Below are 18,489 nucleotides of genomic sequence, written 5' to 3' on the forward strand. Positions count from 1 at the left end.
TGTTTTGTGGAGAAAGCTGAATAATAGGAGAAAGCTGAGTAAGTAGGGGTTACCATCTTCCTTTTCCCGGACTTGTCCGGCGGGCGAGACTGTTAAAAATGTACGGGATTCGGCTTTTGCGTTCTGCGGTCGCCATTCATTGTTTACATGCACACCTCTCGTTTCAATCTAACTGAATTAATTCCGATCGGTGAATCTGACTGTAGTGTTTACATGAACGCTAAACAAGTTATCGGTTGATGTGCGTTTTACCCTTGCTACGAAAATTTCCGCTCCTCCGTGAGAGATGCGAGACCCGGCGCGTCTCAGTAATGAAGCCACCGGCCTCGCGCCGTTCTCCCGCGGCCGTCAGCCTCGTCCTGCTCGCCACAGTAAACATGATGAATGGCGACTGTAGAACGCAAAAGCCGAATCCCGGACATTTTGGGTCTCTAAATCCCTGGCAAACTCATCACTTACTTAGGCTAGCCTTGTTGTTTTCAACTGTGCTCTCTAACCGGTAGGCGTGGCCTCCTAAGGCAGCGAAGCAAGTGCATTCTGGGAGTTGTTGTCTTTCATCCACATAAGCCAAAAATACATTTTCTGGCTTTTCTCAGTCTAGAAAGCTCCAAATTCAAAAATTTCTCCACATTTCTTCTACTTAAATGACCTATTTTAAATACACATTCATCTTCCCAGAGGTGAAGTATCCCTTTAAGGAAATTAGCACCAGGTGCCACATTATCACCAATAACTTGGAGGTATCTAAAAGAGTTCTCTAATTTTGACCAGAGTTATTTTTTAATAGTCTCCTTTAAGTTTTATATACTGTAGTTCAAAATACATTTAATTTATGAAATATGCAAAAAAACCTGCTCTTTTGCTCTTGTTTGTTTAACATTAACTACGACTAAGCAGTGACCTTGAAATTTAGGAAATAGTATGTTGTTCTTTAATTTTGATCTCTACTATATGTGTGTGATTTGCATCACAGAAATATGCCTAAATGGCATTAAAAAGTATATTAAAATAGAAAACCATTGTTTTAAATTGTAAAAAAAAAAAAATCTGTATTTTTGATCAAATAAATGCAGGCTTGATATGCATCAGGGACTTATTTAAAAAATTAATAAATAAAATAAAGTAATGTGTGTGCAAATTTTTGACCAGTAGGCCTAGTAACGTTACTGTACTATCATATTGCTGCAAAATTATCAAAAATGTCCACCATTTCGCCTGTTGTTGTCAGCCTACAGCCCTACACTTCACATAACAGGCCTGTAGGCCTGGACTTCATTTAACAAACTATGATAGTTCATCAAATGGTAAACGGTGTATCAATATAGATTAAATACAAGTGACTTGAATAGCCTACTATACTTACCATTAATGCTACTTTTGGTGCTGGTTTTGTGCAGTACTTTGTAGTCATATAACATCCATTAGTTCAACGACGCAGATTTAGATCGCTTCGTAAATGTAAATTCGTCTGTCCATGTAATTTTCAAACGGTTTATTTATAAATGACCGGAAAATTCCCGCCCCACTTCACATTGTCCAATGAAATTTGAACTTGTTGTGCCAGATGACGATTGGTCAGTGACAATGACACATGACATTTTTTATTGAATCGACACACTACCTTTTATTACTGAAAAAAAAACCGTTTAAAAATTGCTTGGTTTATTTTTTTCTGCCGTCGAGGTACTCGAGCCATATAAGTTACTCACTGAAATAACCATATTTGGTTCGAGAGCATCGGTTCCCGAGCAGACTGTGGGATACCTACGTTAACACTAGTTCATTTTAATTTTAAAACGCATAACTTTTGTTAGGTTATGCCTGCTGTCCACACACTACTCCGGAGTTTTAGACCCTCGAAAACGGAGACTCAGTCAAGACCGAGCAAGACACGCGCAACTTGACGCAACCAGTAGCCTACAAATAAACGTGAATTTAGGCTACTTTAGTTTTGTACACATTGTCATGTTAATTATAATCAAATGCATTTTGTTTTATTGACCACAATATTATCATTGATATTTGTTTGAGAAGGGCACTTTTGATTAATTTTGAAATAGGGCAGGGGCTCGAGCACCCAGAGCACCCCCCACCCCCTCCACCCTGAAGCTTGTTTTATCTTTCACAACAGACCATAAACATCTTTTTCTTGTTTTTTAGTTGCTTTTTGGGGGGGTTAGTTAGTTGAGGTGGAGAAAATGTTCCTCTCTATTTCATTGCCCTTGACACCCATTTCATTCTCCCTCTCTCTCCTTCATCAGTCTCTCTGCCGCACACTTTCATTCCCTCATTCCAGTTCCCTGATTTTCTCATCCGTTTCAGCCCTGGGTACGCAGATGTGAGGAAAAGAAAAGGGGAACGCGCAAAGAGGTAATTTATGAACCTCTGCAAATACATTTACACAAAACGGGTTTACGGGACACACACACAGCTCTGATTCTAAGTGTGGAGAGTGTTTGGCACACAGATCAATAGGTGAGGCTGGAACTTTACACTGGAGCTCTGACAGCCTGTAATGACACGAGCTCAGTTAAAGCCATTTGGAAGAGTAAAGGGCATATAAGACAGTCATGACCTGACAGAAATAAACATACTGCCTGAAGCATCATGCACATTCACCCAAATGGATATTAAATGCAACTTTCAAAAACAAATGATTGGCATCTTTGAAAAATGAACATGCACAGTAATTGTAGGTATAAAAAACAAAGGTTTACATGTGCAACTAAAATTTTGGGGTTGGTAAGAATTTTGTACACCAAGGCTGCATTTATTGGATATAAAAAAATGCAGTAAAAACAGTAATATTGTGAAATATATATAATAACTGTGTAATGCCAAAGCAGCCATTACTCCAGTCTTAAGTGTCACATGATCCATCAGAAATCATTCTACTGTCATGGCCAAACGATTTGCCAGTGACACATTTTGTGGTTCTGAAAGATTGCTGCTTTAGTATTTGTAAATCTTTTTTTTTTCACGATTCTACGGTATACTGGAAAACAATAATAGTTTTAAAGGCTTTTATTGCCCAAATTCAAAACATTTAATATATGTGAGAAAAGAGTCAATATTTACAGTTGACCCTTCTTCATAACCTCTGCAATTTGCTCTGGCATGAGCTTCTGAGGCAAATCCTGACTGATGGCAATCCATTCTTGACTTATTAGTGCTTGGAGTTGATCGCAATTGGTGGGATTCTGCTTGTTCACTTGCCTTTTGAGGATTGACCACAGGTTATCTATTGGATTAAGATCTGGGGAGCTGCCTGGCCATGGATCAAAAATTTTAATGTGATGATCTCCAAGCTACTTGCGATCACCCTTGCTCTTGCAGGATGTTTTGCTACCATTCTTTATTCATGGCAGAGTTTTTATTTTATTTATTTTTTGGCATGAATTGTAAGAGAGCCCATTCCCTTAAATGAAAAGCAGCCCCACACATGGATGGTCTCAGGATGCTTTACTGTTGGCACGACACAGGACTCATAGTAGTGTTCATTTAGTCTTCTCCAGGGGCTTCATATGAGAAAATAACCAGCTTTCTGCTGTCCAATCCTTGTAGTTGCTGACAGAACTTCAGTCTGTCCTATATTTCTTGTAGAGAAGTGGCTTCTTTGCTACCCTTCTTGACTCCAGGCCGTTGTCCAGAAGTCTTGACCTCACTGTGTGAGCAGATGCTCACACACACACACACACACACACACACACACACACACACACACACCTGCTGCCGATACTGAGCAGCTCTGCACTGGTGTGGCGACATGATTCTGTAGCCGACTCCTCAGGAGGAGAGGAGACTGTCCTGGCACTTGCTGGACACTGTGGGACATCCTGGAGTCTTCTTCACTGCAGTTGAACCAATCTAATTAAAGTTCTTGATAATCTGTTAAACGGTTCTTTCAAGTGCAAAATTCTTTCCAGCAATTGCCTTGCATGTGAAGCCATTTTGATGCAAAGCGATGATGGCTGCATATCTTTCTTTGGAAGTAACCATTGTTAACATAACATCACAATGATTGGAGGCACTTTTTCATTCCCTTTTATTCCCTTTATAGTCTCCTCTTATAATCCAATCAAAATGATACTGACTAGAACTCATTCACATTTTCCCATGTGCTGATGATGATATGATTAGTGAAATTATATTATCTGGTCATTTTGTGCCAAGGACAAAATACAGTGAAAATGAAGCTTTTTGCAATTATTCAAAATGCATCTGCACTCTGCACAAAAATATTACTATGTGAATCAACAACACAACTTTGTGAAACAAAATGTATGTCACTGTCAAAACTTTTGGCTATGACTGTAATATATTGATATGCTATTGCAAACATCACTCTTTCACATTTCTATATTGTCAGTGCAATCAAGTCACACTTAAATATCTGACAGTTTTTGATGTAACTTTTCAAACATGAACATATAAATTGTTATTTAATGAACTGTAACATGATGTCAGTTTTCTTCCCACATATTCCCACTGGCTGCTCCCGTCACGTCATAAAACGTTGTCTAAATGTTTTTAGACTGAATTTTTATTATTTAAAATAAAAACCTATATCAGGTTGACTGGCCTAACGCTGTCAAAATAACCCCGCATGTATTCTGTCCAATATTTGGCGCTGGGTTGCCAAATAACCCAGAAATGGTGGTTTCATTTTTATTTCTTTTGTGTAGCAAGCACCTTTACTTCACTCCTGAAAAGCAAATTTAGTTTAATCCAGTTAGTATCATTAATATTATAGTTTTTATTAACATTGTATTAGTTTATACAGTCGTGCTCAGAATTAATCATACCCCTGGTAAATATGATCAAAAATGGCTGTAAAAAAATAAATCTGCATCGTTTATTCTTTTGATCTTTCATTAAAAAAATTGGCAAAATCCTAACCTTTCATTGAAGTAAAAGAATTGAAAGTGGGGGGAAAATCACATTATGAAATAAATGTTTTTCTCCAAAACACGTTGGCCACAATTATTGATACCCTTTTATTAAATACTTTTTTGCAATCTCCTTTTGCCAAGATAACAGCTCTGAGTTTTCTCCTATAATGCCTGATGAGTTTGGAGAACACCTGACAAGAGATCAGAGACCATTCCTCCATACAGAATCTCTCCAGATCCTTCAGATTCCCAGATCCATGTTGGTGCTTCTTCTCTTCAGTTCACTCCACTCATCAGGTCAGGGGACTGGGACGGTCATGGCAGAAGCTTCATTTGTGCTCCCGACCCTAACACATTTTTGTGTTGATTTTGATGTTTGTTTTGGATCGTTGTCCTGATGGAAGATCCAACCACGGCCCATTATAAGATTTCTAGCAGAAGGCGTCAGGTTTTATCTGTTGATATTTGATAGAATCCACGATGCCATGTATCTGAACAAGAAGTCCAGGACCTCCAGCAGAATAATAGGCCCACAACATATAAGATCCAATGGTATATTAAATTGTACACAATTTTTATCCTTGTGTTCACCAAACCCATCTGGTGGGTTTGCTGCCAAAAAGCTCTTTTTTTTTATTTAATCTGACCACAGAACCCTGTGCCATTTGAAGTTCCAGTCGTGTCTGACAAATGAATATGCTGGAGTTTGTTTTTGGATGAGCGAGGAGGATTTTTCTTGAAAACCTCCCAAACAACATGTGGGGATGTAGGGGTTGTTTGGGTTTTTTTTTAATAGGCTTTCTGACCCCAACTAATCAACTAATCTCTGAAATTCTCCATCTGTGATTATTGTAGAGTCTTTGGCCACTCAAACTTTCCTCCTCACCGTCCATTAAGACAATATAGACACACGTCCTCTTCCTGGCAGATTCGTAACATCTTTAGTTGATTGGAACTTCTTAATTATTGCCCTGATGGTCAAAATGGGGATTTTCAATTCTTTAGCTATTTTCTTACAGCCACTTTCTATTTTGTGATGCTCAACAATCTTTTGCTGCACATCAGAACTATATTCTTTGGTTTTACTCATTGTGATGGATGATTAAAGGTGCTCTAAGCGATGCCACGCGTTTTTTAGGCCAAAACATTTTTTGTCACATACAGCAAACATCTCCTCACTATCCGCTAGCTGCCTGTCCCCTGAACACACTGTAAAAAAACGCGGTCTCTCTAGACACCACAGGCTCCACAAACGGCAACAAAAACAAACTGGGCTCACCCGCACCACGAAACATAACAAACAGAGTTCCAGCCAATCACTGGCAAGAAGTATTTATTAGTTATATTTTATTTTAACTAATAAAATAATTTAATATTTAACCAATTAATATTTTATTTTCATTCCACTTTGTTATTTTAGTGAATCAAATTGAACATGAATATTATTAATTAACTATAGGCTATTAAATATACAAACAACAAACTTTTTTTTTTTTTACATGGTTTTAGGTTAACTAATAACTGATTAATATCACAAATATTAAATTACTGATGTAGGATTGAATTATAACAATGCAACATGTAATGATGTGTTGGCAGTGGCTTCATAAATTAATTAAAAACGTAAAAATACAAAGTACACATGATGCACATTTCTTTGTTCTTCATTTTCTAGAACAAGAGTTTAAGAACCTTACTGTTTTTTGTGTAATTAATTAAGAGAAAGTACCATTTTCTTCCATATTGAACGCACCAAGAAGCTGTATTCAAGTAGTTTAAAATAACAGCAAGTAATCAGCAGGCAGGTTCACCCACAGTAGCCAGGAGTTCAACTGCCCATCACAAGACCTAAAATAAAAAGTATTGAGAAATTTATATACTGCGCATTCAAAGAGGCAAGACGGAGACTTAGATGGTGAAGGTCTTCAAATCAGTGCTGAAGAGTTGGGTGATTGATCTTTCAAGTGTCTCCATAGGCCTGACAATGAAGAGCATTTCAAACTGACCCAATAATACTGATTAAATCTGACTTCCGCTCAAGTGCCAGTTAATTACTCGAGGCGTAAATAAAAAGGACAGGACAGAACAGTATTAACGTCTTAGTGGACTGGAGCTAAACTTGTGGAAACACATTAGGCTCAGTAATGAATAAATAAAAACACGCTTCAATCTAAGGCTGATCATTAGTGCGCACGTCGCCCCCTAGTGACTGACACACATCCTACAACATACATTAATGCCTGCATAACCATCTCTAGAAGAGATTATTGGGGTGATTCATCTGACAGAAGCTAGACGAGCCAAGAGTCTTGAAGATAAGTGAACAAATCTCTCATTTTATAAAAGAAAAATAAGTCAAAGTAATATGACTATTAAATAGGGGGAAAGAGTCCAAATGAAAGGAGATATTTTAGATACGATGGCGTCCATATTACATTTACTGATAATCCCCATCCTCCATCACATATGCCATTCACAGCTCGTCTCGCACCAATATCTCTGTGGAGGCCACCAATAGTGCTGACAGCTGTAGGGCTTCCAGACTGTTAATGACTTAATGAAGCGAATAAGACAAGGTCCCTGTGCCCCTTCCGCTGCAGTAATGAACAAAGTTTAAACATGGATTACTCCTCCTCTGGGCCCCGGATAAAACTCACACATTCATTCTCCAAGTAACAAGAGACATATGTGACATGCTGACAGATTAGATCAGATCCCATCTTTGTTCTGAGATTAATAGTAAAGCAATGTCAAACTCAAGAACAGGTCTATTAATGGACGAAAATGCCTATGAGAATTTAAAAGTTCAAATCAAAAGCTGTTGATGCTGCATTTAGCCATTTAAAGATGACGCAGCTTTTGGAAGCAAATCAACTCTAGTAAATAGTAGCCAGGAAATAATGAGCTAAATCTGTACCTGCTAAATCACATATTACAGTAGATGGTGAGATATTAACTCCAAAAAACAAAATGGCAAAAAGTTTGAACTTTAAAAAAATAACACTCATATACGCATGTGATTGGTGACAGCTAGAAGATAGATGCATGTGTGTGTAATAAAAATAAAATACAAATTAAATTATATAAAAATAATAATAATAATAAAAATATATATATATATATATATATATATATATATATATATATATATATATATATATATATATATATATATATGAGGAGCATTTCAAATTGACCCAATAATACTGATTAAATCTGACTTCCGCTCAAGTGCCAGTTAATTACTTAAGGCGTAAATAAAAAGGCCTATATTATATATTATATATATATATAAAAGGGAGACAGGAATTCATATTTAAACAATTAATTATTAGGCACACGGTACTGTAGGGAAGACTGATTAAGTAATTGCACCTTCATGACTTTATAATGATTCTCAGTGAATCAACCTAATCAAGAAATCAATAACCCACGGAGCGACATGCTGTTGAGACAGTGAGATCAAGAAAGTACAGAGCAATTCATAAAATATGAAGATTAATCGAGACAAGGGTAAGAAAACAAAGTAACAGGCTGGGACTCACAATTATAATCAATGAAATGATCAAATAATGTCAACCACTCAAGAGGTCTTACGGTAAGACATGAAAAAGCTTTTAAACAGCGTGAACAAACCCCATTATGCCAGCCACTCCGCTAGCACATCAAAAATGACTAATTACACCATTCAAGACCTTAAAGGAGGAATCCAGCTGGCAAACTGTAGCCTTAATGGCTGATTTAAATTCACAAGGAAAGCTTGCCAAAAAAAAAAAGGACAATAAATAAACATCCTTACACACATCTAATACTAGCTACAAATTTGTTAGCAAGACTCAAGAAGTGAACACGTCATTTACGGGTCTCATCGGGAATTTATTCCTAAAGATTTATGCATGAGACAAGTGATTTATGTACATATTTACAAAGGTTTACACAAAACCTAAACAAAAGTAGTGAAGTCTTAGGTTAATAGGTGTTGTTTGTTCAATAGTGGGTATTGTCATAATATGTATTAATATAGGACATGTTCTACAATTATACTTTGTATTTTTAAGTGACTGTGCGATCAATGTAATCCATCATATGACTCCACAGGTAACTCTCCGAGCAGCTCATCAAGGTCATCTTTAGAAAAGAAACAAATCACATACAAAGATTAATACTCAAATGCATGCACTCTCTCCACAGTTCCAAGACACTGGCGCATCTGAAAATTAAGTTTAATTATCTTTCCCGACTAATTTCAAACCACCAGCATACCACCCACTGTTAAGAAGACTAAACATTTTTTCTTGCAACTTCTAAAGAGTCTAGTGAGTTAAAAGCCACTGCGATAATTGCATTGTTCTAATCTGAAAAACTCATATGTTCAAATAAAGAGTAAACAATGTGACAAATTTCTGAATGAAAATTAATCCAGTTTAGGGGTGTGTGATAAGCAAGAATTTATCAGGATATGCTCAATGTTTTTCAATATATAAATCACATCAGGTCATCCTAGGACTGACAGACCTTCATAGTCCCTAACAATGATACTACAGAAAAATCCATGGTAAATTTTTCTAAGGATGTTAATCAAAAGCTTTCTGGCTTCTGAATTGCTGTCTCCTCTTGTTTTCCTCCTCAATGCTGCTTAAAATGTCAAGACAGTTGAATAGGACTTAAACTAGCTTAAGTATTGAGTCAATCGGGGTCAGAATGGAGTCAGTAAAAGAAAATGCTGTACCAAATCTAAATGGATCTGGCAAAATGCCTCCATTTAGTCACAGTCTGGCATCCAGCCTAGATCCATTTCCTCAAACTTACTTCATACCTGATGCTTTTAACATGCGACTGATGCAATTCATGAAATGTAAATTTATGAAAATATCCAATTGATTGTTCCGAGTCGATTTTAAATGGTGAAATGCCATTTCAAGAGTGCTAACACAAGAGTACTGTTAGTTTCACTCTGATAGTCTGTGCCATTCCAGACTAGAGTATGTGAGTGTGAAAGTAGAGCAGTGTTTTTTGTTTTGGTGAAGGTCTGTTTTCTCCTGCAGCAAGAACTGTTTTCCCCAACACGCCTGTGTTTCCCTATCACTCCAGAAAAGCTTAGGGCAGGGGTGTGTTTCCCAAAACCATTGTTAGACAACCATGGTTAAAAATTCTGTCGTTACTAACATAGTTCAGTGTTTCCCCAAAACAAAGTTTCAACAAACATTCGCAAACTTGTTTGGTTGGAACTACAGCTTATGACCTGTGGTTAGAAGAACAGATTCTTGTTAGTATAACATGTGGATCATGCTCTTGAGCACAATAAGCAACTAGCCACTATTGCATGATGGTGGTTAATCAGCGTCATTGTACAGGAAACACCCCAGAGCAGGATTTTCTCAGCAGTGGAAATGAAAAACCTGGAGCAAAGCTAAAGTGTTTACAGAAGACTTAGTGCAGGGAAAAGAAACGTCGCTCCACTCCACTCACATACTCTGTTCTAGATCAGCTTTCAGCCATTATGTTGCTTTGTGACTACAACAGCACTCTTGCTTGTGTGAGATTGCTTAATTGACAAAACTCCAACATTCACACCTGTGTCCCATGCTGTGTCCTCTGTTGGTCCCAACACTGTAGATGCTTGACAGAGCTCATTAGAGCCAGCTGCAGTGTCTAAACCATCAGCAGCCCGACTTTCCTCAACTGTGTTTTCATCTTCGTCATCAAAGTGGAGCACCATCTGAGAGACCGGGCCCCCCGCAGGCCCGCTGGGTTCACTACGCAATGCAAACTCCTGCTTGTACACGGCACAACAGGGGCAAAATGAAAACAAAACAAGTGATAAAGACAACACATAAATAGTTTAATAGAGAAACATTTTGGAAAAGAAAGCATCTCCTCAGTAAAGGTACTTCCACAACAGACAAGCAAAATGCTGGAGACCAACAAATTGGACTCAATTTGAAGAAAGAAAAATGATGTATACACAGGGGAACAGAACAAGGCAACTCACCAGTGGAGGGTGGGATGGCTGGGAGTTATGAAAGACCCCATCAGGTGGGTATATCCTGAGAAGGTTATTGGGTGTGACATTCAGGTAGTGATTTCGGTGTGATGGTGAGAACACACCCACCTTTAAAAAATAATTAGAAATCTATGGACTCATAGCCTCTTTATTAGACACACAGTAGAGGACTGGAAATGATAGAGAATAGTGCACAATGGGATCTGCAAATATTGCGAGCCTGATCTCGTAATGCCCACATAAGATAAAAAGTCCAATTCATATCACCATTGTAAAATTTTAATTAAATATGATCTTTTAAATTGGGAAAACATGATTAAGTTTGCTGATATCTTACTTGTATATAAAATTTTTCATGGTATGGCCCCCCCTCCGCTCAATAAATTCATCCAACAAAATCTAAACGCATCCACTAGAGCGTCTACAAGAGGGGATTGTAAAATACCATGTAGAAAAAGTAGTTTTGGACAGTCAGCTTTCTCTTTTCGAGCAGCTCATACATGGAATACCATACCCACAGAACTAAGGAACAACACATCTATTAAATCATTTTCCAAATCCATAAAACATTGGTTATTGTCAAATCAAATATGCTGCCATAATACAGAATAATATATTTGCATTCATTGTTATAGTGGTGTCTCTGTGTTTGCATATATGTTGTTGATGTATTCAAATGTGTGTCTATTCACTTTGATCTGTGTCTACTGTGTATGACACTTGTCTTTTTTTGTTTTTTTTTTTCTTTCTGTTTTTTGATTAATCTGCCAGTTGTCCAGATCGCGAATAGTAGTGTTATTCGTATTTATTTTTATCTAAAGCTTTCTTATTGATATGTATTTATTGTATTGTTATAGTATATTTATTGTTTTTCTCTTAACCATCAACCTGCTAGGGACTGCAGATGAAAATTAGCCTGTATGGCTAAATCTGGCACATTTACATTTTGGACTTCGTCCTCATGTTGATTAATGTGCGTTGTCCCTTTTAAATAAATAAATCAAATAAGCACAACGGCTCAACATGTGCTATCCGTTAAGCCGTGGCTCTGAGTAATATATTACAATAGTAATGGGTAAAGTAAAACAATATCTGGTGTAATCTTAAGTGCATATTAGTTCATGGTATAGTTTATAATGAGGTCAAAAAGATAGTTACTTGTTTGAGTAGTAGCACAGCTCCTGTCTTGAGCTCTCCCTGTCTGTCTTCCACAAGGCGACGATGAACAGTGCCCTGCATCTCACCTTCAGTGTGAAAAAGAAACACAGGAAAAGACAAGTAAAAAAAAGAAAGACTTTACTGGAAACAAATATGTGCAATCAGACCAGGAAAACCAGTTCAGTCAGGAACCATATTTTATATGCTATATTATATGCTTTTGGCTGTTAATGTACCATTAAACCCTAATTATTTGTAGTACCTGTGGGATCTCTGAAGATGGCCTTTGCGTCTACATGCGTGTGTGTGATACTCTTCAAGACAACAGCCATGTTAGGAACCTTATTCTTAGTTAGCTGCCTGAGAGCAGCCTGGAGGAGTGAGAGAGATTTAAGTCACAAATAAGCACCAAAGAAAACAAGAGAATAACAGAAAAGAAAAAAAACATAAGTTGGAGCACAGCCTCAAGGCCATTGGTAATGAATCAAGTGAAAAGCTAATCAGCATTTGTCAGCCTAATGAATATTTAACACACGTGTACCATTAGCAGAGGATCGTTATGACACATTGGGCAAAACACATTAAAATTACATTAATAATCACTTTAAGGTGACTGATGACAACGGTGATTATGTTTGTGTTAATCATTTAGGGAGCCGAGACTTCTCATTTGTCCTGATTATAGTCATGGACTTCCACTTCAGGCATTGCAAAGCAATACAAATATTTATCGTACAAATCTGGATAAAATGAACAAATCTGCAAACTAACAAAGTTCTATCATAAGCACAAACACTCAAAATCTAATTTAAATACACAGTTTGCTGTGAGATTCAAGTAGCTCACCTTGCGGAGAACCATGACAACACTGTACAAATGCAGAAAGCAAGAAGGGTTCTTCTCGTCCAATCCCATCTCAGACTTCATCACTGCCCACGGACCCCTGCTGAACTCCTCTTCCTCGCTCACCTGAGAGCTGGAGACCTGCTGAGAAAAATGGATACCGTCTGATGAGTGTACGTTTGAGAGTATGTGTGAGAAAGTGAATCTGTCAGCGAATCCACACAATTGTACAGTGTATAAAAAAGAAAAGGTAAGAAAAAGAAAAAATATATAATTTCAATAACCGAACAATTTTATACTGTTTTAATTTATTGGTATTGGCTGATATTGGATTTTACATTGATGCTCATTTAGATGACTTCTTCCATCATCTAATACAATTATGTTAAATGTAATATTTAGCAAATCTCAAAATTAATATCCATTTTATATTTTTGTGATGCCTAAATTCACCTGAAGCATTTAAAATGAGTGATTTTAGTTGTCTTTTCTTTTAAATATAAATATAAATATATATACATATACATATATATGATGAGCATTTATTTTTACATATATCAGGACAAATAAAAAATCATCTGGTCCTTAACAGGTCTTAAAATTAGGTAAATACAACCTCAGATAAACAACACCACATGACATTTTACAGTCATTATTTATTTTTATGAAAAATAAAGACAAAATGGAGATGCCTTGAGTGACATTTATATAGCGCTTTTCTCTGCACTCTGGAAAGGGGAAATCTCCTCAACCACCACCAATGTGTAGCATCCACCTGGATGATGCGACGACAGTCACAGTGTGCCAGAATGCCCACCACACACCAGTACAGCCTATGATTTAATTGTTTGTAGAACCACCTTTAGCACAGCAGCAATAACTAGAAGTGATAATTATGACTTTTTTCAGACGCTCACATGGTTGTGGAGGAATTTTGGCCCGCTCTTCTTTACAACATTGCTTCAATTCATTGAGGTTTGTGGGCATTTGTTTATGCACAGCTCTCTTAAGGTCCCGTCACAGCATTTAAATCGGGTTGAGGTCTGGACTAGACTAGGCCAATGAAACACCTTTCTTTTCTTTTTCAGCCATTCGGTTGTAGATTTGCTGCTGTGCTTGGGATCATTGTCCTGTTGCATCCCCCAATTTCAGCCAAGCTTTAGTTGTTGGACAGGTGTCCTCACATTTGACTCTAGAATACTTTGGTATAAAGAGGAGTTCATGGTCGACTCAATGACTGCAAGATGCCCAGGTCCTGTGTCTGCAAAACAAGCCCAAATCATCAGCCCTCCATCAGCGTGATGGACAGTTGCTATGAGGTGTCTGTGCTGATATGCTGTGATATGTTTGGATTTCGCCAAATGTGGTGCTGTGCATTACGGCCAAACATCTCCACTTTCGGCTCGTCTGTCCAAAGGACATTGTTCCAGAAGTCTTGAAGTTTATTCAGATGCAACTTTGCAAACCTAAGCCGTGCTGCCATGTTGTTTTTAGAGAGAAGCAGCTTTCTCCTGGCAACCCTTTTCAAACATGCCATACTTGTCCTGTCTTTTTGTAATTCTACTGCCATGAACTTTAACATTTAACATGCTAACTGAGGCCAGTAGAGGCTGAGATACAGTTCTTGGGTTTTATGCAGTTTCTCTGAGCACTGCATGATCTGACCTTGGAGTGAATTTGCTGGGACGTCCACTCCTGGGAGGATTAGCAACTGTCTTGAATGTTTTCCACTTGTGAATAATCTTCCTTGCTGTAGAATGATGGACTTCAAAATGTTTGGAAATGTCTGCATAACCCTTCCCAGATTGATGGGCAGCAACAATTGCTTCTCTAAGATCGCTGATGTCTTTCCTCCTTGGCATTGTGTTAACACACACCTGAAGGCTCCAGAGAAGCAAACTGCCAAAACTACTGCTTTTATAGAGTTGGTCACACTTGCTGATGATCAAGATTTTAAGACCTGCCACAAGGTCATTTTTTTTAATGTCCACAGAATTCAAAAGGGTGTACTTTTTCACGTGACTGTATTTTACTAAACATTAATAGTGGAATAAACTGCACAATAAAATGACACTACAAGGGCCATTCTGTGTCAAATCAACAAAATTTGAGAAACCTCCCTGGCTCAAATGTTTTGATTTTGTCAATATTTTTTTCTGAAGAAAGATAAACAGAAATAGTGATGAAAGCCAAAATATTAAATGTCTTGGATAAATATTTACTGAGTAATCCATTATTTTGTAGAGGGGGGAGGGGGGGGTGTCAAAATGACAATTTACCAGAGATTTGGAGCCAAATTACAGGGGGTTAAAAATGACTTTAGAAGGATGGCAGCATCATTATTTTATTTTTATACAGAGATTGGTTGACCTATTAGTAAAATCTGTTGCATTATATGCCAACGGTGACTGTTCAAAAATGGGAAAAAACTCTTCTTGTGTTTTTTGCCCAAAGTTTGCATGTCTGTAACTCAAGTACTAAAGATACCTGAATATCCTTTTATATTTTGTTTTTTAACCAACTTTTCATTTGGTATCCATTTTTTTAAGGCCTTATATGGTTCAATTACAGAGGTATTGGGATCTCAATATGGCTCTAGGAGTAAATTGTACATTTCCAGGGGTCAAAAACCAAATGTGAGTCACATTTCATACAGTTGACACGTTTTTTTTTTTTCTTTCAAGGAGGAACAGCCGAAGAACATGAAACTAGAATAATGAATAAACCAACTTTTCTTTTGAAATGTTCATTTTCAAGGCACTATATGGTTCAATCCCATAGGCATGGCAAGGCAAGTTTATTTATATAGCACATTTTATACACTATGGCAATTCAAAGTGCTTTACATAGAGAGAGAGAGAAAAAAAAAAAGCACGGAAAATTCAAACAGTTATAGATAGATATGGGGATCTCAATTTGGACCCATTTTACAATTGTTGATTTTTACTCATTTTTAACATTTACATACTTTAATATTTCTTGAGTTACAGGCATGCAAACTTGGGGCAAAATACTCAAAAAGTGTTTTTTCCCCACATTTTTGAACTGTCACCATTTGGCATACAATAAAGATTGCTTAAGTCAACAGATTTTACAAATACACCAACACCAACCAATCTCCAAGTAAAAATTAAATAATTACGCTGTTATTTTTCTAAAGTAATTTTTACCCCTTTGTAATTTGGCTCCAAACCTCAGCTGAAAATTGTTATTTTGACCCTCTCCACAAAATAGTGGATTACACTCTCATTTTATATTTTAGCTTTCTTCTTCATTTATGCATTTCTTTCACCAGAATTATTTTTAATCAATATTACAATTTTTAGCCAGGGACCTCTGCTTGAGTTGACACGAAATGACCCACAAAGCCTCAAATCCATCGACTGTAATTTTCTAATGTGTAAGGTTCCACGTCCACATACCTCATTTCTTAGGCGAGCAACCGCTCCATGTGCAGGTGTCTGAGGAACTGACACAACAATATCATCAAGACTCCCCCCACTGACCTACAAGACAACATAAATAGGAATATTTTAAGAAAACAGTGAGGAAACAAAGGAAATCTCCAGGTTACAGCTGAGGCTACAGAACAATAATTAACATCAGCCACAAGCTTTAGGCCGAAGTAGTCTTGCATTACACAAACTAAGTGCGTATTGTGTTCCATTACCAGTAATCAGCTAGATTTGTGCTTGGCTGACCTGCTGTGGTAGTGCTCCTGCTGGGCCAGGGAAACGACGTGCTTTGGTTGTCATCATACAGCTCTGTGGTCTCTGAGGTGTCTTATTGGCTGCAGACACCAGCTGGACCAAGTGATTGGTCAGGACGGGTGTGTTGAGAGGACGAGGTGTAAATGTGGAAGAGGAATCAATAGCAGATGACACAGAGTGGAAAAGAGATCCTCTCGGCTGCAGCGGGGTCCTCGGTGACGAAGTACCCCTGTGGCACTGAGGAGACACAACTGGAGGCCTTGTAGTCACAGGTCCAGGGAATCGTGAGACTAATGTAGCGGGGACACGCATGTGATTTGGATTCTGCATAGGGGTAGATGGACACCTGGGGCCTTCAACATTGGAAGCGAATGAGCTGTTGATTGAGGGCCGTGCAACTGACACAGAGCAGGTAGCATCGAACCTGCCATGGGAGGACACTTCTGCTGCTGAATGTCTCATTCGTTTAGCCGGTGAAATGTTGTCCAGTGGTGAAGAAATATTTTGTGGCTCAGAAACCACCTGAGGAATGCTATCCAGCTCCTCCAGATCCACATCCCAGTCGTCAAAGTCATCCTGAGGAGTGAGGTCTCTCTGCGGGACACTGAGAGATGCTGGCGGTGGATGGTTTATTTGGTTAGAGGAGGGTTTCAGGGATGACGCAGGTGCTCTGAGGGGGAAAAGTGTCTGATGGCAAGGTATGGAGAAGTCTGGTGGGGAATTGATAGTGCCACATGTTGGGGTTCGGAGAGTCGCCACACAACCAGATCCTGACATATTTTCCCCAGGGCCTGATGACAAGCTAACAGGTCTCTGCTGAACATGAGTGGATTTTTCAGCCAACACATGCGAGGACTCGGATGGTGGAGCTACAGAGGGAGCAGTAGAAGATGTGCGCTCTGATGGACATGTCCAATCAGGTTCAAGCAAATCCTACAGATGGAAAACCATAACAATATAAAACAGATTATACACATACATATACATATACACAATACACATGTAATATATGAAACAAATACATATATATGTATGTATGTATGTATGTATGTGTGTTTACATCTTATTCTTATGTAAACTTTGTCTGTTTTGTAAACTATAATAAATGCAAGTCAAAACTAAAAGTAAACTCCAAACCTCATCATCAAACTCCTCTCCAAGACTGAACAGCCCCTTCCATTTCTTACAAGCCTGTAAAAACAAACTGTTAACTATATCATCAAAGAAAAAAACACAATAATCCGTTTTTAGCTTACATACAACAAAAACGCTAACGTTAGCTGTTTGTACATAACGTTAGCTTACTAACCGTGGCTGTCATGTCTGTTCCGTCAATCATTAGAGCAGTTATGCAACACGACAACCATTAATTATTGTTGTATGCAACTATTCGTTAAAAGTTTTGTTCTCATTGGATGTGCAGACCAGGAAAACACCGAGTAGTGTATAATCTCTAGTTTCCACAACCTCGCGCCGCCACGTTCAAACACAGACGACGTGCGTGTGACGTAGGCAGGCGACGCGTTTCGTTGGCGCGTTCAGCAGCGGTGAAGTAGCGACATCTGTTGGGTGTGTCCTAGGCGTGCATACACACGGCGAACAAAACTTTGGAAACGTTGTACTTTCAGAAAAAAGGTGATGTCCGAGCTTATTCCCAAAGTCGCATTAGATATCACCTTTATTTACACTTTGTGCGAATGGCACTCATCACTACATAATGGAATCCGCCTTTGTTGTACAGCAACTGCAGAATTTTTTTTGTTGTTGTTGTTGTTGTTGGCATTTTAGTCTTAAATTGCACATATGTAGGTCCGAGAAATCCAAATTTTCAAGGGGAGCATGCCCCCGCCCGAACTACCTCATATTTGAACGCGTGTGGTAA

At 38.1% G+C, this 18,489-nt stretch overlaps 1 protein-coding gene across 6 annotated transcripts; it reads right to left on the reverse strand.

Moving 5' to 3' along the window:
* Positions 1-8,742: 8,742 nt before the first annotated feature.
* hrob (homologous recombination factor with OB-fold) lies at positions 8,743-18,293 on the reverse strand. 6 transcript variants are annotated; one of them, XM_081379755.1, is made up of 10 exons: positions 17,917-18,251; positions 17,745-17,798; positions 16,599-17,540; positions 16,320-16,403; positions 12,901-13,041; positions 12,317-12,425; positions 12,055-12,140; positions 10,885-11,004; positions 10,467-10,668; positions 8,743-9,020 (listed from the first exon to the last, which is right to left on the reverse strand). In XM_081379755.1, the coding sequence occupies exons 1-10, from the start codon at positions 17,944-17,946 to the stop codon at positions 8,962-8,964; spliced, it is 1,827 nt and encodes a 608-aa protein (XP_081235881.1). In that variant the 5' UTR covers positions 17,947-18,251; the 3' UTR covers positions 8,743-8,961. The 6 variants fall into 6 exon arrangements, 4 of the variants coding, with proteins under 4 accessions (XP_081235881.1, XP_081235880.1, XP_081235879.1 ...); XR_014031142.1 differs by having other exon boundaries at positions 8,751-9,020; positions 10,467-10,665; positions 10,885-10,939; positions 12,901-13,038; positions 17,917-18,293; XR_014031143.1 differs by having other exon boundaries at positions 8,751-9,020; positions 10,885-10,939; positions 12,901-13,038; positions 17,917-18,293.
* Between the last annotated feature and the right edge of the window lie 196 nt (positions 18,294-18,489).

Source organism: Scardinius erythrophthalmus (genome assembly GCF_964197995.2).
Source record: "Scardinius erythrophthalmus genome assembly, chromosome: 1".
NCBI lineage: Eukaryota > Metazoa > Chordata > Actinopteri > Cypriniformes > Leuciscidae > Scardinius > Scardinius erythrophthalmus.